The following is a 26,613-nucleotide window of genomic DNA, read 5'->3' on the forward strand; positions in this document are numbered from 1 at the left end:
ATCCGTCTTCTCCCAATAACCCCACACTCAGTCTTGCAGCCTTTCTCCTGAGGTGCACGAAACCTTTTCTCTCCCTCCTTCTTACCATTCCCACTGTATTTTGCTTGGACAGGGCAGATTTCAATCCTGGCTTTCATTACAGCCCCTTCCTAACCCAAGACGGACAAACCATCCCTCCTGCTCGAGCCTCCTCTGTCCCTAATGAGTTGCCTTTAGTTTGAACATCCTGGGTGCTATCAGACCCAGATCAGACCAACGATGGTTTCAGAGTCAGAGGGAGCTTCCAAACAGCTTGTGTGTGTTCCCAGCCATCCCACAGCCAAATGGCTGGGAAATACAAGGCAAAAGGAAAATCAAACCTACTTAAGTATCGATCACCGCAATTCTCATCTACTCAGGTGAAGTCACGCAGCTCTGGCATTGTGGTTTTTAGCCGAAGCATCTGAGTTTGCTGTATCTGTTTGCATGAGTAGAGGTGAAGTTCAGCAGCTCTTCTTACACTTGGGAGAAGATTTGGCCTGAAACAGCTTTGTGGTTTTCTCAGTTATTTGGTTTTCTGATTTGTCAGTCTCGCTGTTCAGCGAGTTGGCCCAGTTTATAATACATCCCTTCTCCACCTGATCAAAAGGCTGTTGCATTTATTGACTCCCATGTTTCTTTAGTGAATGGCACCTTTAAGCCTTCTTATTTTCTCTCACTCCGATTTGGGCAACATGAGCAAAAACACTCATCCCTTCTTACAGCTTGTTTACATTTGCATTTTAATTGTTTATGCTCTGGTAAGACTGAGAAATATAAATTATATCTGGTCTTGCTGGTTTTGCTCATTTTGCAGCAAGGGAAAAAACCACCTGCCTTCAAAGAGCTCGTGGTCTAAATGCACATGGGGCAGAAGGAGGGGACATTGATGCCATTCATGTGTGAGCTCTGAGTGGCAGAAGTGACCGAGGAGGAGGTTGCTGGAGATGGGAAGTGCACCCTGGCCTTTTGGACCCTCTCCTTGCTGGGATCAGCTTTTCTCTGGCCACCTGCCTTGTTTCAATGAAAAGGTTTTCCGCTGCAGCCTTCATTAAGAAGCTGCACCATGAATCTTTCTGTGCCACTCTTGGTTTTGTCACATGCTTTTTAATAGAAGCTCGTCTTAGGAAGGTCTGACTTAAGGAAACCCCACATGTACAAAAGTAGAGGCAGGATCTCTGGTTGGGCTTTGGTCATGCGAAGGTCCCTGCCTGGAGCTGAGGGACTGGCTTGTGTCACAGGATCCCTTCTGTAATCTCCCACCGGTTGTGTCACTGTTAGTTTCTGCTGCTATCGCTATTTTTAGGCTGTGACATCTTATTTAAAGGCTTTCTCTGGTTACCTACTATTCTTTCTGTCCATTAGATTCTGACTTCATTATAACCCTCCATTGTCTTCTTCAGACAAAACTGTTTCACTGCTACAACCAGAAACATAAGCAACCTTCCTGAATCTTGTATTTATTCTCGATGTCTGTCGGTCTGAAAGTTTGCCTCTTGCCATTCTTGAGACATTTCCAGACCACAGTTGTGTGCAGTCTGCTTCTGCAGAGATCCTTATTCATGGCTTGGGCACCTCCCAAGTGACAGAGTTCCCATCTCTGCTGGCTGTTGAAGATGCAGTTACAGGGAGAATGTAGCTGACTGGTTGGGGATGCCAGTCCAGCACGGTGCACCAGCCTGCACATTGCTGTGGCTCAGGTATCCTCATCCCACTGTACCGCATGTCCCTGAGCTCCCTCTGAAGAGCAAATTATTTCAGATTTCCAAGCTGGTGCTGCTTTCCTGCAGAGCCAATGCTCAACCCATACAGAAGAAAACCGTGTTGGAGTCCAGGAGTCCCGTTTACACCCCAGCTTGCAAACAGGGCTCAGAAATCTATTGAAAACACATGATTTTCCATAGGGATTGAGCTGCGCTCTGCCAACTGTCTAAGCATCCATTCATATGTTTGCATGGGGACAGGTAGGGTTGTATCTCCTTTTATAGGGAGAAGTGGAATTATTGTATAAGTCCAAAATGAAAGTGGTCTCAAGAAGACCACATTGTGTGAGGAGTACAGAGCGTTGGAGGAGGTGGAAATCCCAGTTGGTTGTTCTTCTAAGCAGTTGTGTGATTCAGGACATCTGTACCTTGTGAAGGACACAGTTAAATACCTGTAGTAGTCTTGCAGTCTTAGCTCCCTTTATATTGCCAAGCAGAAAGTCTTGGAAAAAAACATGTCCAATCAAGAGCAAAATGAGTGTTTTGCACAAAGGTCTCCTCTGTGTCCTACAGACAGCAAACCCACCTTGCTCCTGCAAATCTGTACCTTCCCTCATAGTCCCCTTTCCATGCAGTGTTGGGTCCCTGAAGCTGCATTTCTTTTTATGGGTGAAACACGAAACATAGGCAAAATCCCATGGGCAGATCCTGTTTGTCATTTCAGATTTTACTTCCCTCCCCCTCCTCATGAGCAAAGTCCTTACAGCCCCTTTTCATCATATGGGCATCACTTCTTTTTTTCTAATAATAAACATTCCTGACCTCTTTCCTCCTCATTTTTTCCCTCACATTAAGGACACACACCCCAAGTCACAATTCCAGATTGACTGTGCTCAAGGCAGGTGAAAGGGGATGCCCTAGTCCTCATTTTTTGGGTTAAGATATTAATTAATGACCATTGCAGACGGATCATTCATGCCATGACATTTTGCTGTTGCTATTGCCGTAGCATGTGAACATGTTGCCTGGAGCCCAGCTAAAGATAAGAGGTGTGTTTTGTCTTACCTGCTCCTTCTTACCCACTCTAATCCCCATTTCCCAATAGGCATTTCTTAATGTCCAAGTATTTCTTCTAAAACACTAACTCAGTGGCCACTTAAACTGTCTGGGTAGAAAACTGCTAATATTTTTTTAGCAAAGGTGCTAAAACCTGCTGATTTCAGTGTTTTAAGCCTTGGACTAGATAAAACAAGTAGAAAATTCAGAGAAGATAAGAGAAATCTGACAACGGCTGGAAATGAGCTGGGTCTCTATTGTATCTGATACTTGGGGTTCATCTGAACTGAAGATGTGTAAATAACCTATTTTATTTTCATTTGCTTGCATTGCCCAAAAAAAAAATATGGAAAATACTTTAGATGCAGCAAAAAGTTAAAGTTGGTTATTTGACTCCAATTAAAATATTTTAGCTTACAAACTAAATTAATAAAATTCATTTAGCTTTTTTTGAGAGCAACATTCCAATTTTGCTCTATAAAAGACTTGTTTTGAAGATGGTTCAGCGAAATGTCCTGGGAACATTTACCAAAACATTTAAGCAAATTTAGCATGAATCCATGAAATGTTTCCATCATTGAATCTGCATAGTTCTTCATTGTTTTTCTTCTGAAAAAGCTGTCTCCAAAAAGCCTTTCCCAACTCAAGCCTTAACCATTGACAATTTCATTATCCCCTGCACGTTTCTGAAGTAGTTAGAATTATTTCAGCTCCCTGATAACAAGTGGGTGGGTTTTGTTTGAGAAGAAGGAGATATCCTCTGTCATCTCTTTGTAGACTTTGGCTCTGTCGCAGGAGTCCATATGTGCTCCATGTGGACTATGTTTAAACACGTAATTCTCTGCTCTCAAATGGTTTGTTTCCTTCCTAGGCAGCCAAGTTTAGAGGGATGTGCTGTGCATGGGACAGAGTTCCTCTAACAGTTATTTCTGTTGGGTCTTGTCAGGGTACCAAGTTTTTATAGCCCTTCTTCCTCTGGCCTTCCAAGTAGAATTTTCCTTTCTCTGCCCTGTCATTGACTCATCCTTTGTTTAAGTAAATCACTAAATAAATGAGGTTGGAAGGGACATCAGGAGGTCAGCTGGTCCTGACAGCAGGGCTGAGAGACAATACAGGATAACCCAGCGCTCCTAACAAAACCTTCAGGGATGCTTATTTCTAACCAGAGTGTCAGGATCTGTTTGCATGGTCCAAAAAGGGGGAAGAAAAACAACTTGGCTAGGAAATATTGTCAGTGGTGGTATGCTCAACGATGGGATCCCCATCCCAATGAACACCAACCTACCCCTCCCTGAGAATCTCAGCCTAGACATTGGCAATGAGATGATACTGAAGAATAACTAGAAGTTACTCTTGTTTTCTTATAGAAGAAGATAGATCTTTGGTGCCAGCACTAGGATACACTCACAGGAGCCCTGAGTATTGTTTTCTTTTCTATAGAGCCTTCTGAGAGAAAAGGTCCATTCATTGAAAACTGAACTAGCTCTTCTGTTCAGCTGAATTTTAACACTTCCACACCTTCGCAGTTGCTGTTACCCAGAGGAAAGAAGTCTCTCTCCCTGCAGCTTCTATAGAAACACAATGCTTGGGAATTCATCTTTTTCTCTCTCCTGCAGTTTCATCTCTCGCTTTAGAATCAATGTTGGGAAATACATACTTTGTTCAGGATGGGCATTACAGTTCATAGGATCTGCGGTTTGCCAGCAGTTCAGTTTTGAATGGAGCTAGTGATGAGACTTTTGCTGTAGAATGCACTGGTAGCATCTACCTGGGCGTTTCGGCCGGTGCTGGTGCCTATTTTAACTCTCTGGTGATGTGTATTCAGGGTGATCAGGGAGCAGCAGGTGTTCCAGGAGACATCGGCTTCCAAGGAGACAAGGTAATTGTTCTTCTTTTCTCCATCATATTTTTCCCCCTTACATAGCAGTATGTGCGGCTACCAGCTTTCCCAGCTCATCTTAAGCCATGATGAGCTGAAAGTAGCTACATCCTGCTGTCAGGTTCCCCTGCTCATGTAATTCTCATTGGGGCACACTGTGCCTTTCTAAAGTTCACGTCGATATATGGATTTTGTTGTTACTCATAATATAAGCAGTTCTACTGGGGGCTTTCTGTAAAAGGAGCCGTATCTTCATGCAGAAATGGGAAGCGATGGGTGGAATTGATGGGGATGGGTGTGAATGTGTGTGGTCCAGCAGCTGCAGACTCAGAGATTTTGCCTGCCCAGTGCAGCAACTCAAACCCCGACCCAGTGAAGCACGTAACACTGTGAATAACTTCTAAACAAATTACTTTTCCCCTGTGACTACAACATGATACTCACTTCAGCTGGCTAATTCTGTACTTAGGACTGCGCTGGGGCATATGTGGCTCTGAGCCATGACTAACTGCAACAGCCCGTATGTTCTTCAGGGCTAAATTCAGCCTGGCTTTAGCAGAAACATCTCACTGACATTAATGCAACTGTCCCAGCTCCTTGCAGGCTGAGTTTCACCCTTAGAAAGTGCTTCTCTGCTGCAGAAACTGGAGCTGGAGCTGGGGAATTGGTGGTTTTTAATGCTTCATTGTGTTTTCTGATAAAAGTGTGTGTGTGTCTCTTCTCAGGGCAGCCAGGGTTTGCCCGGGGCCCCCGGGGCACGAGGGAAAGCAGGTCCCCTGGTAAGTAACCAAGTGTCCTCTGCTTCCTCATGTCCTGTCTGAAGGTTCAGTGCCCAGCTGGAAAGACAACTCAGTGGAGCTGTGCTATTCTAAACAGAAAAGCCGATAGCCAGGAGTCAGCTCACCTTTCTCCATGTTTTTCTGCTTTCTGCAGGGAAAAGTCGGTGACAAAGGTCCAGTTGGGTTTCCAGGACCACCCGGCCCTGAGGTATGTCCCACCACCTCCCTCTCACGTCTTTCCTTGCTTCAATAACGTCTGCAGCATCCTTTCTTCAGCAAAGCCACGCGATAACATCTCTCCCATCTCGTTGTGCCTCTGCAGCAGGAGTTATTCGGTGTCTGCAGCTTGCAGCCCCACTGGGAACCAGCTCTCTGATAAACACCCCTGTGGCATTTGGAGATGTCTATCTCCTTTCTCCGTTGGAGGTTTTTAGCTCTCGAGCCACGCACAGACAGGCCCACACAGGGTTTTGATTAGGAGGCATATATGCATATAGCTGCTGCTAATTCATAGGAAAAGCAAGAGCTAAACGCTGTCTCCCGTGTGGGCACCCAGCCCCATAGGGAGAGGGGACAGCTGCCATTGCCACCACTCACCGTGAGACCTGAGCTCTGACACATTTACCAGCCCAAAACCAGTGTGTTCTGGAGTCAGAACCTTCGCTAATGATGGGCAGATGAATTGCTCTAGGACAACAGTGCATCAAGGCTCCAGAAAGAGCTTTGCTGTGTTGTAGAATTTACTGTTATTTAGTGAATTGAGATCCACTTTTGTTCAAAGTGGAAGATGGAGCAAACTGTCCATCTTGTGCCCTCTGACCACCCTGCACTCAGATTTCCTCATCTCCAACTACCATTCCAAGCCTTTTTCTTCCTGTGCAAGTCCTAAATGTAACATCTTGTTCTGTTCTCATTCAGAAAGGTCAGTCCCCAAAGATTGTCTCTAACCTGGCAAGAGCCCCGGGCTGTCTCCCAGCCACCAGCCTTACTCTGTGGACACTGGTCTTTCTACTCGCTGTGTTGTTCTCTGGCCCTTGAAGTTGTTCTCCAGCTGTTTTTGTGGGGCAGAACACTCATTTCTTGATTCTTGCATCTCTCTTTCCACCTACTCTCCTCTTCTCTATGTCACGCTTCACTCTCTTCTTGTGTATGAGTGGTGATGAGGTAGGGAGGATCAGGATGGGTTCCTGCTCTGTTCTGCATCTCATGGTTTCCTGGTTTTTCCTTCCGCTTTTTGTCATAGATATTGTGAAGGGTTTTTTCAGGTTTTCCCCCACAAAACACCATTTTGAGTAGAAAAAGACCCTTACTCCCCTTACCAAAAAAATTCTCACAGTGATACCTTAAATGCAGGATCAGCTTCCCCCAGCACATTGTCATTTTCTCCTTCATAAGCAACCAGACAACATCTGTAAGATGCTGGAGAGCCACTTCCAGCATAACCGATGCTCTGTTTTGCCTTCATTGGTACTCTGGTATTTTGCTGGATCTGGAAGGGCTCTCGGTCGAGTGCTGCCACTTAGCAATCGTTCCTCTTTGTTGCTGTTGGAAATGACCGCAGATTCCTTTGTTTCCTCGGCGAAGGGCTGGTGGGTGGAAAGGAGTCGCTGCCTGGCTGAAGGCAGCAGCTAACGAGCATGTCAGCACCTTTCCTAATTCCTCGCCTGCTTCCCTTTGTCGCTGAGCTGTGCAGTTCGTTTCTTGGAGCAGCGAGATTATGCGTTGACTCATAAAGATTAATTAAAACCCCAAATTGCCATTTTTAGCTGTGCGATGACAGAGAGGCCCTCACAGCAATAAATCTGCTAAGAAGATGGACCTAAAGGGAACTGCTGGGAAAGGCTGTTCTTGAATTGAACTGATAGCGCTGCTCCCGGTGTCTTGCTTCATTCCTTGTAGAAGCCACACGGTCACCCACGCACCATAGAACCACAGAATCGTTTTGCTTGGAAAAGACCTTTAAGATTATCAAGTCCAGCCGCTAACCCAACATTGCCAAGTCCACCTCTAAACAATGTCCCAAAAAACCTCATCTACGCTTCGTTTAAATGCCTACAGGGATTGTGACTTGGCAAAAGTCTACCTATTCCCCCCCTTGACTATTTCTCATTTTCTTTAGGGCTTCCCAGGTGACATTGGCCCTCCTGGAGAAAATGGTCCGGAAGGCCTGAAGGTGAGTGGAGCAGAGACTGGAGCTCAGTGTGGGGTGGGAGGCAGCCAGGGAAAGCAAAGTAGTGGGATGTGGGGAGAGAGAGAAAGCCCTGGAGATTCCTAGAGCTTGTCCTGGCCAGCCTTGCAGCTCTGTCTGTTTGGCTTGAGGTCCCTCCAAGTGCAGGGTTTTCTTTTTTTTCTTCTTTCTTTTTTTTTTCTGTAACAAAATTGACATTGGATGATGTCCCGTGGCTGTGAAAGAGACTTTCTGATTTTAATTGCCCTTCTGAGCTTATGTTTCTATTTTCTGAGTATCTTTTCCTTTGGTACTTACTCAGGGAAAGCCAGGAGCACGAGGTTTACCTGGGCCAAGAGGGCTGCCTGGACAAGAGGTGAGTGTCTTCAAACCAAAAGCAGATTAGATTTAAAGAATAACATTGAATTTTGAAGATTAATGCATGCCGAAATGGTGCCTGCAACTTGAAGTCCTCCTGTCCCTCTTAATCTAGAAGCAGATGGTTATTTATATTCATTGATCAGAGACGCGCAGAAGAGGAGTTTCCACTAAGTTGTGGTCCTGTGGTCTTTGCTCCAGTTGCTGCTGGCATCTGCTGACCCTAAACCCTGCGTTGGCTTTTCTTTTAAAGTCTGTTCCCCCACATCCATCTAGAACAGGTGTTAGTGCCCTTTTCCCTGCACATCCCCTTGCCCAGGCATGCCCTGACCTGCCTTGTGCTTTTTGCCTCCTTTAAGTGTGTTTTCTTTCAGCTGTGAGACCTGCAAGCTGCACTTTCTCACACAGAGCAATACCCTTTTGTAAAAAGAGCAGATACATTTAAATTGTTCTTCTGCAAATAATGGTTTTCCCCAGCATCCCAGAGCTCACAGCTTTCACTTACCGCATCATGGAAAACTTGAAGCTTCATCCCACTCGCAGTCACGAAAAAGGGACAATTGTGATTGATTTACTTGTCCTGGAGATGCAAATACTTTATAGCAGCAGCAAAGGCCTGAGTGCCCTGTTTATCCTCTTGTAACTCCAGTGACTTCAGTGGAGTTTCTTCTCCTATAGGGCAGCATAAGCTGTTTGTCCAGAGTCATGAGGCATTGTGCAAATAATACTTAGCACACGCGTGGGCAGATTCGTCTAATAGTACTAATAATTCTTCACTTTTTCTGGGAACTCTTTTGCTTGCTCTCTGAATGGGATTAATGCAAATTAGCTCATTTATTTGCACTGAAATAGGGAAAAAAAAACCATTCTAGGCAATTTACAAATGGAATTGAAGCCCTGCATTCCAGGTTCAGGCAGGCATGACCAAGCTGCCTTCAATTTACTCTAGTTAGTGAGTGTAAAAGTAAGACTGAAGACACGGACATGGAGTTGGACGTGAGCTGTGCTGAAGGACTTTGAATGTGCACAAACCCACACCACGGTGACTTCACCGTTGCTTTTACCCAAGGCAGGAGGTCGAGGCTGTGAGTTACATATTTTTAGAAACGTGTCGTATCGTGGGTGGTTTGTCTGAGCCCATTTTGCTGGGTTCCTGACTTCCAGCCCCATCTCCAGCTCGTGCCACTTCATTACCACGGCTGACCACCTACATGAGAACAGCCAGAGCTGCGGCTGCCAAGGGAGCTTTTAATTTCTCTCTTGGCAGTTGCTTTTAGACACTTGAGATAATTTTTGTGAGGCTTAATTGAAGGTCTCCTAGAAACCATAGATCTGATCCTATCACATTAGAAATTGGTGTAGAGCCAAGGGAGAGGACCGAGTCCAATTGCTGTGTGAGATTTTGAGATAGCTCCATCCTGCAGCATGTGTAGTCCCATTTGAAAGCAAAAGGGAAACCTTCGTACAGTTGCCAAATGGTTCTGTGGGAAATTTGCAACATCCTTTTTGTGGGGGGCAAAAAAGAGAACGAAGAAAGAAGAAAAGAAAGAAAGAGAGTAGAGAGCTCTACAGCATTCGTATCTCTGCCAAATCAAATGAGACAGAGTCCTGTGAGCCTGTCCAGGGTACCCCATGGTCCAAATCCAGCCCATGATAGGCCCACTCAACTGGTGTTGACTCTGGTCAAAGTTTGGATGGCCTTTACTGGCAGGACTTGACTTCAGACTTTTCTTTTCCTGAGATGGGAAAGTGAGATGAGAAACCTCAGAGATGCTGAGCTGCCTGCTCTAAGATTAAGAAGGACTCGGTTGTTAAGATGTGGCAGTTGAGCACACAGCCTGTGTTTAACTGCTGCTCATACTGCAGACCTTTCATTCTTGCAACATGATGAGTCCAAATTTTGTCACTACTTTGCCCTTTATTTTAATTTCTTTTCACCTCAGGGAGATGAAGGACCCGTAGGACCACCAGGAGTCCCTGGTCCAGAGGTAGGTGCCAGTCATTTATTCAGTTACTATCAGCTCTGTTGACATTGCAATGGAATTGTAGTTACATTAACATGAAGCTTCAAACCTCCTGGTTTGGAAAGTCATCTGCCCTTCTAAGAAATATTGTGTTGTCCAGGGCTTGGTCCAATTGCTTGAGCCAGGATGGCTGAAAGTCAAGGAAGTGTCTTGCACAGGGTGTCGAGTGGGAGTCTTAAAGTCTCAGACCTTGAAAAACCCTCTAATATTTGAATAGCTCATCCTCAAGACAAACTACATTGACTGGAAACCATCTCTGTAACCAGTCCCGATATTTCTTCCATGATTTATAATATTTTTCAATGAGCAGAAGCAAAAGCAAGATAAAAGCCCAGACAGTCAGAGTCCTTTTTGACCTCCACATCACCCTGAAGACAGTGATGTATCACTGAAACACAGTTAGAAGCAGCAAAAAGAATATTATATCTGTGAGCTTGCCAGTTCAGGATTTTGTAATGGTTATGTATATAATTACCGTTGCAAAATAGTAAAATATCTTGAAAATTGGTAACTGTGCTGGAGCTTCTAGGTGGGTCAGAAAATAAATGTTTTATCTTGCATTTCCTCTACTATTCTGGTAGCCACTTCTATTACATTCTGGAGCAACATAACAAATCCAGCTACTGCAGTGACTAAGACAGCACCAGAAGTGTTCTTCTATTTGAAGGGAAGGCTCAACAAAAACCATCTTGGTCTGCAGGTTTATTTCTGCTTTTCTGGGCTGTAGCTGTGAATGTCAGCCTGTAAGGCCAGTCCTGCTCCCAAATTCTCTCTGGATGCCAGGGATGGAGCCCATAAGAAGCTTATATGGCCAACACTAGGGAAGCACCATCTTTGAATGCTCAGGCTACTGGTGTCGTCGCTGGCATTGCTAGAAGAAAACTGCTGGAAGCAGAATAAATGCAGCACATGATCAACTGAAGTGCAGCAACAAAGCTCTTATAGTCCATGCATAATGTTTCTGATGTGATGTTTAAGCAATGGAATTGAGCTGGAGGGTCAGAAATGGGCTGAACCTTGGAGTAGCTACCTGGGCACGTCAAACGTGGTGTCACTTGAGACACGGAGCTTTCCTCTTGTGCTGCCTGGGCCTCTGTAAGGACTGCGCCATCTCTAGCACCTTGAATCCATGGGGAGCGTTGCTCGTAAGCTGCACCACACAGGTTCACAGACACGCTGTTTATTGTTCTTACATGTATTTCAGGGTCGATCTGGCCGGAAGGGATTTCCGGGAAGACCTGGTCCTGATGGTCCCAAGGTGAGGAAAGAGTTTTTTCATGATCAGAGAAGCAGTAGATGGAAGGGAGGAAAAGAAGAGGGAAGTATCTTTTCTCAGCTTTATCATGCTCCCAGCCTAGGGTATTTGTTCCAGAGAGGACAAGTGGAACTGAGGACTTCTTATTTTCTCTGAATTTTAAGGTCTCTGGTTCTGCTTGGTTTCTTCAGCAAAAAGAACGATGGTGCATTTTTTAAGCCATGTGCTTTGTTATAAACAAGTGTGGTCCTCCTTTCATACTAACCAACCCCCCTCCGTCATCTCATCTTATTTTCCATTGCTTCTCCACGATTTGTTCTAAAACAATGCACATCATTCCTATCTCTGCTGCCTAATTAGCAGCAGGAGCCATCCAAGGGCAGTCCGGTCCACAAACCCACACTCAAAAGGAAAGAAAACCCAACAAAAACAACCTCTTCAAACAGTAAATAGCAAAAATGTGGTCTGGCAGCACATCTGGAGTATCTGCCTACTGAGCAAATACAGCTGCCGTCACCCCGAGACAATACCAGTTAGCGGTGAGCCTGCCCTCGGCATGGCCTGTGCACGGCTGCCCTTATCCCCAGTGAGCCTGAAGTTCTCCCCTTCCTCCTGCTTTTCTCTTCACCCCTCATTTTTCTCATTCTCTGAATTTCCCTCATCCTGCACTGTGATTTAGCTCGTCTGGGTTCTTTCCATGGTTCTCATGTGGATGTTACGTGTGGCAGTAACGTACCGATATTTGAGATTTCGCAAGAGCAGAATCAGGGTGCAGCATTGCCTGGGAATATTTGGGTTGTCTTTTATTCTCGCGACACTTCCACTAGCAGGTGAATTATGTCGGATCCCTTCTTCTCTGTCATTCAGGAGCTACACCTCCCCTTGGTGTCTGTACTCCTGCTTTTCTTCAGTGCTCTCCAAATCCTTTGGTTGATCAATGTCCTTTCCTACTCTTTCCCTGCTGCTGATGTGTTTCTGTCTTCATCTATCTGTCTTACTCTGTCTTTCAGATTAAAATGTTATGGATTAGAAACACCCCATCTTCAGGAGCATCTCTGATGAGAGCTCATGCCTTATGAAACACAGGGATAATGCCACCAGAAAGTTGACAGCTTATGTTTCAATGTCCAAATTTGGTTTGGTGAAGGTTATTTTGCCACAGCAGGACCAGCTGTTTGTTCCATGTCAGCTGTATTGCTTGCTCTGGATTACCTTTTAAGTCACAGTGGGTTTTGTAAGATGATATTTCTTACCATTTTTCTACAACTCACACACAGCACCCCAGATCATGGATGTACAAAGAATTGTGTTGTGCTGAGGGTCTGGGAGCACCATGTAACCTGTGTGCCTTGTCTCCTGTCCTGCAGGGTGAGCCAGGAAACCGCGGCCGACCAGGGAAAGTTGGTGAGCAGGTAAACTCTTTGTTTTCCATGTCTGTTTGACAATCTCCTCTGTAAAATGTCTCTTAAATGACCAGAGGGCAGACAGAGAACAGTAGTCAGGGCTTCTGGCTGCTTCAAGCCTGTCCATTGTCCTGGTGCTCCAGCTGGGATGCTCTTAGTCTGGCTGAAGCTCTTGGGGACCATCACAGACAGTGACCATGGTATCTGTTTTAAACTGGGGGTCTTTCCATAGGCAGAGTGCTGCAAGGCAGTCACAGTTGGGGTGATGTGCTGTCAGTGCTGGCAGCAGTACAGCATGTATGGCCGGCTTGGTTAGGAAAGAGATCACACACTTCTTTGTATTGCTCTTATCCCTAAAAGGGCAATTTTCAGGCTTTGCCTATGTAGGTTTTAAGGGTAGGATCCTCTGCTTTGGGCACTGTGCTGCTTTGACTCCCACTGTGGAGCAGAGGAGACAGCAACTGAAGAAACTGGACCCTGAGGAAGAGAGGCACTGAGCCGCATTGTGTTGTACTGCAAGAGAGAATGTTCTGCTGAGGTAACAGGGGACATGCATCATCCCTGAAGGCTTCAGGGGAACCACAGGCATCAAGGAAAAAGAAACAATTGTTCCCATGTCTCTGTGATTGAAACCAACCAACTTCTCCACCACCAACCCTGAAATTGCAGCTGCGCAGCCTCCAACATGTTTTGTGTGTTCCTATGTGACCACACCAAGCTGGCAGCAGCAGCTGGCCCTGGCAAAGAGGGTGTTGCTGCTCAGCATAGCTTTCCTGCCCAGCACTTTCCTTACCCAATGGTCAGCCAGTTTGGTTTGGTTTAGTTTGGTTTGGTTTGGTTTAGCTCGTCAGCCTCTCTGGCTCTTCTTTCCCCTGTGTGCAACAGGTGGGTGTCGTGTCTTCCATGATTTTCTGAACAAGCAAGCCTGAAAAAACAAGGTGGATCCTTTTCAGTACCAGCAATCTGATGAGTCTCAATATTCATCAAGGATATTTATTTCTATTTGGAAATTAGAGCCATTTCTATGTTGTGGGTAACAATTTACTCCATGAAGAGCAACAACTGAAGAAGCGAACTTGTTCCACACATCTGAGCTCTAACTGCAGCTTTATCAGATTCTGCACAATCTCAGGCAGCACTTTCCAGTGCTCCGTGCCTCAGTTTCCCTTCTGTGGAAGGTGTGAGACAGCTCTGAGCAGTCCTTAGCACAATGTCTCCTGTTCTCAGGTGGCACCTATGGAGACTGTTGTATTACAGTTAAAATGAATATTTAGAAGTGCTTCGTGATCTGTAACAAGATGTTGCCCTTGAAGGACAAAACATCATTAGGATTATTATTCTTTAACATCCCTCAGGACTGACCTTGGATGAAAACTGTAGGCACTGTTCACCAGAAAGAAAACACAGCTGGCCTCCTCTGACACGGAACCCAGCACAGTGGTGTGAAAGCTGCCTGTATTATTCTTAGTCAATTAGTCTCTGTCCAGAAATATCACCCAGAAAGATTTTCCATTTCCATACCAGTCAAGTCATTAGAACAAAAATGTCACACCAGATTAGTGAGAAATAACCTCCTTTCCCATCACACCTTGACTGAACAACGCTGGAGTGTTGGGTTTTCATTCCTCCCTCCACCTCAGCTTCAGCATTTGGTGTTGGGGCTGGGTTGGTTTTTTTGCAGAGTTCTGAGAGTTTGGGCTACCCAAGGCACTAAAAGACACCTTCACCTCACCCTGTATTCTGTTGTGGAGGCCTCAATGTTTTCTGTTTCATAGGCACAATAGGAGTCATCAAACTTTTCCAGCTTGCCTCCATATGGGTTCTCTCTGAGTGGAAGCCTCAATATAACAGCATGAGAAAAGATCCGCCATCCATCTCATTGGAGCCCTCTTCCCTTTCTTAGGGACATCTGTTTAGGCAAACATGGGAGTTTCTGTAAGACTCTCAGTGACACTTGAGCTCTCATTGGAAAAACAAGGTTTTAGAGCCACAGGGCAGTCCCTGATGTGTTATTTTTCCATTGCAAGGACACTGACTCGGGAAGTTCATTCATAAGATGCTTGTTGTCTTCACGTGCTGGAAGGACTCCAGCTGCTGGGCTCCCCTGTACCCTGGAAATGTGTGATTTAACCCTTCCTTGCCAGTAGATGGAAGCAGAAGAATATGAAGAAGAACAGGCCCAGGCCACCAGCCTTCCTATTCCAGAGCAGAAAGATGTCACCAAGATGTCCATGCTGAAGTTCAGGCAGCTCTGCGGAAGCAGTAGCACCCTGCAGCAGACAGGATAGCAAACTGTGGAATGGCAAGCGCATGGGCCCCCTGGCTCTGTCCTACAGACTGAAAATATCAGTGCTGGAAGAGGCTAAGGCTGATCTACATCCGTAACAGGAGTGAGGAGGTACTGTCATGGCAGGAACAGCACAGAAGTGACAGCCCTGTTCACTCGCAGGGTGATGGTGGGGTCCACCACACACTCATCACATCAAGCTGGGGTGGGCAGTCACTCCACAGCCCCTTGGGGGCATCTCTTCCCACAAGGAAGAAGCCTGTTGTCCTTAAACCTTGACACAGACGCTATTCTAAAATAATTAGTCAAAGGAAACCAGTGCCACCAGTTATCTCCCTACTGTATTTTCCTTGTGGTGTTCTCACAAAGGAGGGCTGTGCTGTGGTGTTGGTTTTGCAGGTGGGGTCTGACACGTGGAGACATGGATTGACTCAACCGCGGTCAGATGTGTCACTGAGAAGCGAGCGGGGAATTGCACCAGCATTTCCCACATCTTAGAGCAGCAGTGGCACCTTTCCCAGTGCATTTACCTTCCCTCCAGAGCATCTTTCTGAGCTGCAGATCTCTCATTCAGGGCTTTACGGGCACTGTGTTGTGTGCAGCCCTGCTGACCTGACCAGGTGCTTTGCAGCGTGTCCCCCCTTTCCATCCTTCACTCCCCCAAGGGCAGTTGGAACCCAACGCAGCCCCAGGCTCCGGTGCACAGGGGGTTAAACCCCATGGTTTTTCTTTGCGGGTCAGAGCGTCCTCCTTTTAAACTGTTATATTTACTGTTTTACTTTCCCTTTCTTTCATCTGAATGGGAGGATTGTGCATTTACTCCCTCCCGTCCTTTGTCCCTGGTTTGTTTTGTTTTGAGTTCTAGCGAACCAGTAACACAGAAAGGCCATGATCGGTTCCTGCTGGGAGCGACTGGCGGTCCCGTCCCTGGGAGACCCTGCTCACGCTGGGCTCGCCTTTCGGTTGTTTCTCTCAAATGGGCTATGATTTATGCAAGGCTTCATTGCTGACTTGCTCTCCGTTGATGCAGCCAAGAGGGGGGGCTTAATTATGACAGGGCCGGACAATAAATGGGGAAAGCCAGACAGGAGTTAGGAATTACAACCCGCCAGTCCCCCTCCTTTTCCTTCCCCTCAAGCCCCCAGCAACTTTTTAACAATCTCCATCCTTTTTCCGCCATGCCCTTGGCCGGGGAACACAGCAGACTGAATCATGAGCGACATGCTGAACTCCCCGTCTAATATAAATGTTTTACATTCTTTCCTGTATACTGTGGCCCTTTATCCGGGCAGCCACCGCTGCTGGGACTTCACGTGCATCATTACACACACTGCCTGGAGTCGCGTTTGATGCGGGGCTTCTTGTCAACCCTGAGAACCTGGGAAAAATATGTTACACCGCAGCCATTTCAGCGTAATGGCCACAATCCATTCTGCTTTGATTTAATATTTGCCACTGGTGGCTTTTCTGCTGCGTAAAACCTAAATCTTTTGCAGCTTGTGTTCCCTTTAGCGTCTGTCCCATTTTGGCCGGTGAAGAATACTGTTACCCAATCTCCTCTAGTTGTTTCATATAATCCCAATAATTTACGGAGATTTATTTTGCCTAGACATAGCTATCTCCATTTGTGTCTGTTTGCAGACACACCAACGTTAGTTCATTTAGCCCAGCACAGACAGGGTTGGCTGCAAGTGCTCTAGAGCTCCTGTGCTGGAAGCCTGGGCACATCACAGGGTCCCTGCTCTGCATCTCGCTTCGGTCCCTGTTCTACCACGGTGACACCACGGGATGCTCCTCTTGCAGGGGACATGGGGAGCAGTGACATCTTCCCTTGAGCAGGAACACGATGTACCAGCACAGACAGAACTTCCCCTGCTTTGGGGTGTTTGCCTGTACCCCGCTTGTGCTGGCAGTGCCAGCAGGTTTCTGCACAAGCTGTGACAACAAACGGCACATGTGACAGTGAAAGGGGTCCCAGCGGGGCGTTGGGTTTTGGGGCTGCCTGGCAAGTTGCAGTCCATGCTCTGCAAACCATCTGTAGAGCAGCACCAGGCTGGCTGGGAAGCACAGCCCGTGTACCTTGCTTCATGACCCAGATTCCTTAGAGACTTTTTAGAATCATAGAATCACCTTGGTTGGAAAAGACCTTTAAGGTCACCGAACCCAACCCTTAACCTAAAACTGTCAAGTCCACCCCTAACCCATGTCCCTAAGAACCTAATCTGTGCATCTTTTAAACACCTGATTGGAACCTGATGCTGTTGTGGACACTGTATCAGAAGATTAACATTCAAGCCTGGGTTTGCGTGTTTTTAAATCAATCTTATTCTGAATGGTAACAACATCTGCTGCAAGAGCAGGGATCTTTCTTCTTCTGCAGGGACTGACCTAAGTAACCCAGACACATCTTCGGGAGAGCATCTTCCCAGGGAGAGAGAGTTCTGTAGATCTTCTGAGAAATTGGAAGTGAAATAACAGATTTATTCTTTTCTTGCTTTATTATCTTATTTTTGCCTAGCAAAGCATTTCCTGGTTTTATCTCATTGCTTTGCTATTCTCTCCTCTGCCTTAAGATTTGCCTTTTTCGTGGCCTTGGGCTACTGGAAGACTTCAGTAACTGGATACAGTTATCAGCTACGCATCTGCACTTGTGTCTAATTGGAAAGATAATTGATTCAGTGGTTTTCAGCGATGCCACCCAGTGGCAACCTTGCATATGCAAATGTTGCAAATTTGCCTGCTCCCCCTTTGGTTCCTGCCTTGGGCAACCTGCTCCGAGCCCAGCACTTTGCTCTCATGTGTCTTGTCCACGCAGCCCAGCCCCAATGATGTGTTTGTGCACTGGAAATGCATCAGCTTTGGACACAGCAAAGACCATTTAGTGCTGATGTCAGAAGGACTGGTGACAGTGAGCACCTGGTAACACAGTAGAGCTTTCCTGGTAGTAGTTGTTGCCTTGTGAATCAATATTTCCACTGTGGAACAGTGGCCTGCTGGTCTCCTGGGACATCATCTCTGGAGGAATTTCTAATGCAAGCATCTAACTCCAGGTTCCGACATACCTGCTGAGCTCTTTGCTTTCTCTCATGAGTTTTTCCCAAACACTTTTTACCTGGATGCTGCTCCCGTGTCAGTGTGACAAGGGCTCTATGGCTCCTGATCAGACAGTGTGGCTGCTCTATGCAAGAGGCAAATCCAGCTGAGCATCCGAGTGAGAGGGGCGTTGTTGAGCCCATCACCATTCCTCGGTGAGGAGTTCCTGTCTCCAGTGCTGTTCAAAGGATGGCATTTGGTTGTAATACATCAGGAACGTTAATGCTTGAAGTCTCTTCATGCTTGGAATAATTGTCAGACGTTATTCTCTCTAAAAGTCATTGGAGAGTGACCCACATTGTGTTTTATGTCTCTGAATGGGTCTGCTGAGCCTTACATGCAGGAACAGCAGTAAGGCTGGTTATTTTGTGCTAGAGCTTTACATTGTGAGCGTGACCTCATGGAGAGAGGCTTCTGGTGGCAGGAGGAATGGTGCAACCTGTGAGCAGCTGCTCTCTGGGTGCTGGATGCTCCTCTGTATCTGGTATCGTTTCCACTGTCAGCGCACAGACGTGAACAGAACCACCGCGATGCTCATGCTGCAGAACACACATCGAAGAACCACATACATGTCAGGCCACCTGGGAACCAAGAAAGCAAAGAAGCAGGAGTACCGACAGGAAACTTTTGCTTCTTTTCTCGCTGTTTCCCAAGAAAGGAGACTTCAGGTTGAAAAGCTCTCCCTTTTCTGAGACCACACTCCAGAAGTTGCCTTGCTCTAGGGTAGCTTTTTTCCCCGCTGTGTTTGTTCATGCTCAATGTTTTCTTCAGTGTGCAGTTCGAAAACCTCCTTGATGTTGAAGTGAAAAGGTGAGATGTATTTGCATAGAGGAACTTCACCATTTATTATGAGGATTTTAAATTACTCTAAAAAAGAGGAAGAGAAAGGTAACACCACTGGAGGATCCACCTCCTGTCTCTGACTTGCTCGGCAGTCAGTCAGTTGCCAAAAATCAAACAAGCTGGGACACGGCTCCACTTGACTCGATCTGTGCCAACCATGGGCAGGTTGTGAAGTGTTTCGACAGGAGATGGATCCCTTTAGTTACAGGCTCATTGGAGGAGCTAAATATAGCTATCTATCTCCAATGACCCTTGCTGGGACTAGGGACAAGGCCATGAGAACCACGCAGTGAGAGGGCGAGCGCCTGCCGTGGCAGAGGGGACGGTCCCTTGCATCTGAAGCTGGTAGGGAGGCTGCTGTGTTTTAATTCTTGGGAATCTTAGCTTGAGATTGCGTTTGTTTTCATCTTCTTAATTAAAAGCAGTTCTGTTTGTTTCTTCGTTATCCCAAACGTTGTTAAATCTTGACAAATCCTGAGCTTAGACTGTTCTTTTTCTTTTCCCAAGATAGTTTCTGGGTAGTGTGGTAGATCTGCTGCCCTGCTGGCCCCTCTGCCTTTGTCCTCGGACCTTTCTCTCCTACTGACATCCCAACAGCATAAATCCAGGGCATTATTAGTTTGCACAAGGGTTTGAGGCAGCTGAGATTAACCCAGGCAAGTCTACCCAGTGCAGCAGTTAAAACGATGGCAACTCCCAGACTGTGCGACCCAGGAGCTCCCGCTGTCGATGCTCTTGGTGAAGCTGCACTGACGTTTTGGAAAATGCTTGCAAAACAAAAGCCACACTGTGGACTCGGCCTTGCTACGAAACATGCTTAACTCATCCCCGATACTGTGTGTTGTGGCTCTTGCGGATCCTCGTGCTGCCGTTCCAGCTGGCGCCTAAAGCAGAAGCAGCTGTGGAGTGAGACATTCCCATGGCCGGGAGTAACTCTGTCCGCTCTGTTAGCCAGTAGGAATTACTGAGCAGGATGCGAAGGATGCTGCGCTATTCCAACCAGTAAGGTGGACCAAAGAAATGGTTTACTTTCTCAGCAAATAAAACTGAAAATTCATTGTGTGTTTTTCTTTCCTCAGGGTCTGATGGGTTTCATTGGTCCGGTGGGGGAGCCTGGAATAGTGGGAGAAAAGGTAAGGTTTCTTGCAACAAATTGGTTGTTTTAACTTTTGCATATTGTGGAGATTCAAGTGGTTGTGTCAATGCAACACCCAGCTGGGAATGCAGCACGTCCAGGGTCTCGGAGCTTGTCTTGGGCCAGGCAAAAGTCATCCATTTCACGTTTAAGAGTTAACATGCGCTTACCCTCCAAGGAGACGCTGTCAAATATCCTCTGAAAATTTAAGGTTTATTCGTTCACAGTCTGCCAGAAAAGTCGTATTTAACAGTCAGTTCTGTCTTTTCTGGGAATGTGGGACCCATCAGTCCTGTGTTCCTGGTCAAGGGAGGAGTCCAAGGAGTTCAGGTTACAGATTTGTGCAGAGATGTGCTCACAAACCCGTGCTGACCAGAGCTGATCCTGCACTGAACAGTGGGGCCCAGCAAATTCTCGGGTGCAAGAGAAGGTATGTGAGAGTACAGCCACCTATCCCAGCAAAGGCTGGTCCAAATACGTCCCTTTTTATTTGACGAGGACCATCTGGTCCGACTGCCCCTGTGGTTGCATTGGGCACGCTACTAAGGGCTGGTGCCCTCTTGTGTACAGTACAGATACATGCTGCTTTCAGGAATCAAAAGTGGCTTTATTTTTCATAAAAATGTAAACGGACGTTAATTTGTTTTCTATCAGAGTGTAAAATTTTATTCAGAGGTAGCTTCCAAAGACAAATCATCTATATATGTCATTCACTGTATCTCAATTACAGGCTGCTGGTTTTCATTGATGGTTTAATTACTCACAGTCCAGCCATAAAGATAGTAAAGAACATAAAATGATGCGTTCCGCACATCAGTTCTCTCTTTCACTTTTATTACTTCAAGCCCTGTCCTCTGGGTAATGATGTCAAGCCTCTGTGATAGTTACTCTGTGTTTGCTGCAAATGCCTTTTATTGCTTGTCTGCAGCCTTTGGAAAGCCCGTTGCACTAGATGGTCTCTAGTGGGGCGGTAGCAGAAGCAGACTCAGTCCAAACTGTCAAGGCACAAAAGAGGTAAAAAGGAAGGATGCGATGTGGGCTGCATTTTACAGAAGGAAAACAGAGGATTAAGGAGTCTGTGATGTGTCCGAGGTGGTTGAACAGAAAATTGGTGCCTGAGTGAGCTGCCTCAACAGCAGCTGCAGCCCTGAATTAAGTGAGCAATAAGGGGTTTTCCATGCAGGAGATATGGGAAAATCATTTTCCTACTCCAGCAAATTCACATCTGGCCCTACAGCTTCTGTGCCAGTGCCTTGACCCCATGGGCTGTCCTCATCTTGCAGATCAATTCTGTAGCTTGATGACATTACGTTGGTGTCCAGGCAAACCTGGGCTGTCCTTTGAAAACCTGCCCTAGGAGATCCTCAGCACAGCTGTGGTTTCTATCAGGCTCCTTCTCTACCAGGACAAACTCACAGATGACAGAAGTAACTACCATCAAATCAAAACTGCAACCAGGTCTCCAGTTGGCATAGCATCCTATAGCTTGCTGCGCTCTTGTGAGCTAAATGAAGTGGGAAACATGCTTTCATTAGACATAGCTGAGTCAGCAATCTCTATCCTGAGAGCTGCAAAACTTAAGACTGAAGCCAGTAAATCCAAAGATTATCAAAGAGAACAATACAGTTAATACATACTTAATAAAATCCATGCGTTCAGGGGGAAAAAAAATGCTTACGTTGGTTTACAAGGGCCAGCTGGTGACAACACAAACTCTGGGGTTTGTTTTTAATAAGCTGCTTAGAGCCGAAAAGAAATATTTCCCCTTACACTTTAGCTGTTGGAAGGTAGGTCAGATTTTGGGCGTAAACTACTTGGCAACATTTGCTACCTCCTCCTTCCTCATCCCCCCAAGCACACAAACACAACACACCTCATTCCCGGTGCGTTATCAGGGCTGCGAGGGAGAGTACAGGCGGTCAGGGTGGGAATTGCCACCATCTCCAAAGAGAAGCAGCCAGCATCCCGTCACTAGAGCCACGTCTTGGACTCGTCCTTGTGTCATGGGTTGTGGTGATGCTCGTGGACACTCACACCTCCTCTCCCCTTCTTGGCTGAGCTGTAGGGCCACAGGTGTACTCAGGGGAGCTGAGATGTTCTGCACATGGGGATAAGTAAGACTTTGGGAATTAGTACGTGATTTTTCGGTATGTCAATTTTCTTAATGACAAATAGTAGCTTGTTTTGAAAGGGCTGATATCTTTAGGGTGGGCTGTGGAGGAATCTGGCTCTGAACCCCTCACAAAGGTAGGTCTCCAGGTTGTTGTCGCTTGCACTGTGGTCTCAGTATGAGCTGCAGGACAGGGAGTCCTCCCAAAACACCTACTGTCTCCTGGAAGCACCAGCTCTCTATTCCAGACAGTATCTCTGGTTTTGTCCAACTTGGTTCCCTGCTCTCAGTAGGGCCTCATCACCACAGCTTTCAAATCCGTGTGTCTAGAAGCACCAGAACATGTAGGGATTGTGGTACTGCAGGACAGAGAGGGATGTCATGCCCTGGGTGAGAAGGGCTAAAGATCTCCTGGGATCCAGTTCTAGCACCATCTGGAGTTGAACGTGGTCTGGAGTGCATTGTTTGTTTCTTGTTCCTCGGTGGTTTGATGTCAATAGTGAAGTCCCTTCTCTGGGATATGGAGGATTAGATAATTCTCACTGTAGTCCTTTAACTCCTCTGATGAGATGGATACTTGAAAGAGGGTGATGATTATTCTGCACTCAAGCCTTTCTGGTAGAAATCTGATGGCATAGACTGCAATTTGTGGATCTTTTAATTGTTCTGTTGCTCTAGATCCCCATTGCTGCCAGCTCAGTGTTTGTTAGCAAAAGTCCTCACTCTTCCCCATGTACCTGTGTCTCTCCTAGGGCGACCGTGGCTCAGTGGGACCCCCAGGCCCTCCAGGAGTCAAGGGGGCGATGGTAAGGAGTAAGTCTGCATTCTCTCGCTCTTGCTGCTGCCTCTCTCTCTGTGTCCCAGCAAAGGATGCAGCTTCTCACAGTCTTTGGAGTGTGTGAGAATAGCTACAAATTCTTCCTGGTTCTGTAGGGATGAGAATTTAAGTGACTGGATATTGAGGTATAACTTCTCCCCAGCACTCATGTTCAGCAATTGCCCATTCAGAGGGTTTCAACACGTGTTCTGCAGCTCCATCAGTTGAGGACCTGTTGTGTCAAGCAGAGATAACCATGAGCTACAGCTACAGCACCGGCAGGACTGTCTGGCTCCCGACATCCCAGCTGCTGAATGGATGGGATCCGGGAGCAGGGATTTCTAAACCACTGTGTTCACATCCCACCAAGCTGGAGATGTGGGGCTGCTTGGGCAGCACGCTCATGGTGTTTTGCTGTGCAATGCCCCCTGCCATTTAGGGATCGTCATTTAGCAGAGGGAACCTCAGCAAGATGTTGTCTTGCTCTGACACTCATGTCCTGTGTACCATAATGCAAGACCTGAAGATTTTTAAAGTAATTCTGCTCATTTTCTTCTGGGCTGCTCAGAAAATACAGCTGCTTATATTGCCAGCAGGGTTGGATCTGGGCTTTTACAGCCTGGCCTTCTGCATCTGCCCCTGAGCGATTTTGCCCTGACAAATAACAAGTAAAAAATACCTGCCTGACCGTACAACCAACAAACGATGCCTTTTTTCCTGTCTTCCCACACGGAGGAAGAAGGGAAGAGCAGATCCTGAGAATTCACACCAGTTGTGTTGTTCTTCCTTTTCTTTTAGGGGCACCCCGGAACACCAGGAGGAGTGGGTTTTCCTGGGATCCCCGGACCAACAGTAAGTAAAGGCTATCCTCACCTTGTAATTGATCCTGCACACCAAAAATCATCGTCCTGTATCCTGGGCATTCATGGGCTGAGTCAAGCAACTGTGTCCCAGTTAATTTGAGTTTGATAAAAACAAGAGGAATGGGGAAAGGGATGGGTATGGATGAGAGCAGCAAAAAAACAAGGTGCTTAGTTCAAACTTTTGTAGCCCATTTCCCAAGTGGGGGATCCAAAACTCACAATCCAGCCTCGATCTTTTAGCAGGACCAAGCTCAAGGTGTTATTGCAAGGCCCTCTATCTCTGCTAGGCATTATTGGCAGTATGGTGATCACATCATGCAATACAGCGACTGCATCTTCAGCTGACTACATCCCTTAGTGACTACATGGTGCATTTCCAGAGCCCCTCGCTGGAGTGAGTAGAGCAGCTGCCCCAGATGTGCCCCCCATCTGGACGTGCTCATCTGGTACATGTGCAGCTGTGGCTGGAGCGTGCAATTGGTGTGGAGGTAGATTTTAGCGTGGCTCCAGTTTCCCACAGCTGTTGTTTAGACAGAGCTCCAGCTCTCCCAGTAGCACGAATCCTGCTGCGTGTCGTGTGCTGGAACCAACAGAAAGGCAGCTCTGAGCGGGTACAGAGAATGGATTTTGCTCAGTGTGTGAATTCTCACAGCGTTGTTAATTGGGAGGAAGATCACAGTAGTGAAATGGCCGGGCAGTGCCAAAGGTTCGGCCTCCAGATCGGCGGCAGCTCTGCCCATCGCGGGGAGCTTGGGGATGCTCTGAGCCCCCAGCTGCTGCCTGGGGAGGGATTTCACAGCACGTCAGTGGAGGTGAGGGAAAGAGGAGGTCTGAGATCAAGTGGCACCTCAGGGTAACCTGTCCCTACCTGAATAAGATACGATGTCCCCATGATAGGACAAGGGGTGATGGTTTTAAATTAAAGGAGGAGACACTCAGGCTAGACATGAGGAAGACATTTTTTATAATGAGGGTGGTGAGAGCCTGGCCCAGGTTGCCCAGAGAGGTGGTGAATGAACCACCCCTGGAGACATCCCAGGCCAGGCTGGACGGGGCTCTGAGCACCCTGAGCTGGTGAAGATGTCCCTACTCATGGCAGGGGGTTGGAGCAGATGAACTTTGATGGTCCCTTCCAGCCCAAACCTTTCGATGAAAAGCAGCAACGTGACCCTGGCCAGGCCCTCACAATACAAGGAACATGATGCAGCCCCTGCAGCGAGCTGCTCTGTGGTCCTTCAGGGCCGCAATTGCTGTTAACACAGGTCTATGAGGCAGCTGGATGTCTCTAGATGTCCCTTTTTTGGCAAGTTTAGCAGGATGTTATCTGCTGCATGACTTGGATGGCTGGAGCACCAGGCAGTCCCCCTGCTTACCCCGTGCTGTGGGCTCTGGGGGGGACGGCAGCGCCCACTCCTGAAGCACTATCTAGTGCACCACTAACTAGTATTATAACTTTGGTTAAGGCTGAGTTATATCTTACTTCACTGGGGCATGATGACAACAGTATGAGTTGAGGCACCAGCTCTGACTGGAGATGACAAAATGTCTCTGCAGAGCTCTGGGAGCCGTGACCGTCCCCAAGTCCTTCCATTTCCCTCAGTTGCCTGTTGTCCTGCAGGCAAATAACGAACAAGTTCATCCAAGCAAAATGTTTCCTACAAGACTGCATTTTAAAAAGTCATAATTCAATAAGTTAAACTTCCCCACAAAGCCAGTAAATCAAATAATCCTCTAATATCAAATCCCCACTCATCAACTCCAGCTGTTTCTGCCTGTTTCTCCACCAAATATTCATTATCTGCTTTTCCAGCCAGACCTGAGGCATGCTGTTGTTGTTTGTCCTAAACTCTTAAAATCTTTTTGATTAAGCTGTCCAGTGAGCCTTAGCAGCTCTGATGGCTGATTAATTGAATAGCGGGTGATTGGGAACAGGGAGCAACAGTATAGCCAGTTGTAGGAAACTCTGCCCTTAACTTCAGCTCCCTGAGGCTTGTGAATTCCTTTTCCTTCTTTCTGCTCATTATCATGATATGTCTTTTGTGTTCATTTATGAAAATGATGTATAGAAATAGGTACTTTGAAGGTCACTCATCTTCTCCTAAACAGTTCCTTGAAATTGCCAGCGTGGTATCTAGTTGCTCCCTGAACATTTTGCCCTCACAACGAACGTTTCTGTGCTTGTATTTTCATAAGCTCTTCGGGATGGGCTGAGACTTCCAGGAGGATATTCGAAATACCAATGAAGAATGTCATTTCAGTGTGTGTTTATCATAAAAATCTCTATAAAACAGGCATCTGACACATCCACTGCTTGTCTGTGCCAGTCACTACTGACCTCACTAGCAAAACTGAGATTTACTGTGCTTACAAATATAGTTACAGTCAACTAACTTTTCCATCTTGAAGGAGAACAGCTAAGCGCTTGTATTCTGGATTTACATGCCATGCAGAAAAATACCTCTGTTCCAGAAGCAAAATCTTTCTTAGTGGCAGTGGTACAAGCAGTAGGAAGATCACAGTGCAATTTTGTTCTGATTCTTGGTGGAGTTTGTGGCGTTGACAGTTGGTAAAAGCTATTAATATATAAATAGCAAAACTTGATGTGGAATGTTTGAGAGAGCGGCAATGGAATGTGTCATTTTGAGGTTTTCTGACTAACTTCAAATATGGGGTTTTAAAGTTATAATACAGAAATAAATCCTGTTAATTGAACACATCCTTTAATTTTTGACGTTGATAAATGTTGTGAGAGAAGAAAAGTTGTTTCTCTTCTTCTGCATTTCGTGTGTGCACATTAAGGAAT

The 26,613-nt window shown here is 46.5% G+C and overlaps 1 protein-coding gene across 1 annotated transcript in view; it reads left to right on the top strand.

Moving 5' to 3' along the window:
- The window catches only part of COL27A1 (collagen type XXVII alpha 1 chain), a gene marked incomplete at both ends in the record, with an annotated part of 145,221 nt that overhangs the window by 67,468 nt on the left and 51,140 nt on the right, over positions 1–26,613 (top strand). Inside the window, 11 exons of the mRNA XM_080356002.1 lie at positions 4,603–4,656; positions 5,382–5,435; positions 5,590–5,643; positions 7,555–7,608; positions 7,925–7,978; positions 9,924–9,968; positions 11,209–11,262; positions 12,627–12,671; positions 19,965–20,018; positions 22,883–22,936; positions 23,746–23,799. Of these exons, the coding sequence (XP_080212128.1) occupies positions 4,603–4,656; positions 5,382–5,435; positions 5,590–5,643; positions 7,555–7,608; positions 7,925–7,978; positions 9,924–9,968; positions 11,209–11,262; positions 12,627–12,671; positions 19,965–20,018; positions 22,883–22,936; positions 23,746–23,799 (576 nt within the window). The remainder of the gene's footprint in view (positions 1–4,602; positions 4,657–5,381; positions 5,436–5,589; positions 5,644–7,554; positions 7,609–7,924; positions 7,979–9,923; positions 9,969–11,208; positions 11,263–12,626; positions 12,672–19,964; positions 20,019–22,882; positions 22,937–23,745; positions 23,800–26,613) is intronic.

The sequence above is a fragment of the Nesoenas mayeri genome, assembly GCF_963082525.1.
Source record: "Nesoenas mayeri genome assembly, chromosome: 18".
NCBI lineage: Eukaryota > Metazoa > Chordata > Aves > Columbiformes > Columbidae > Nesoenas > Nesoenas mayeri.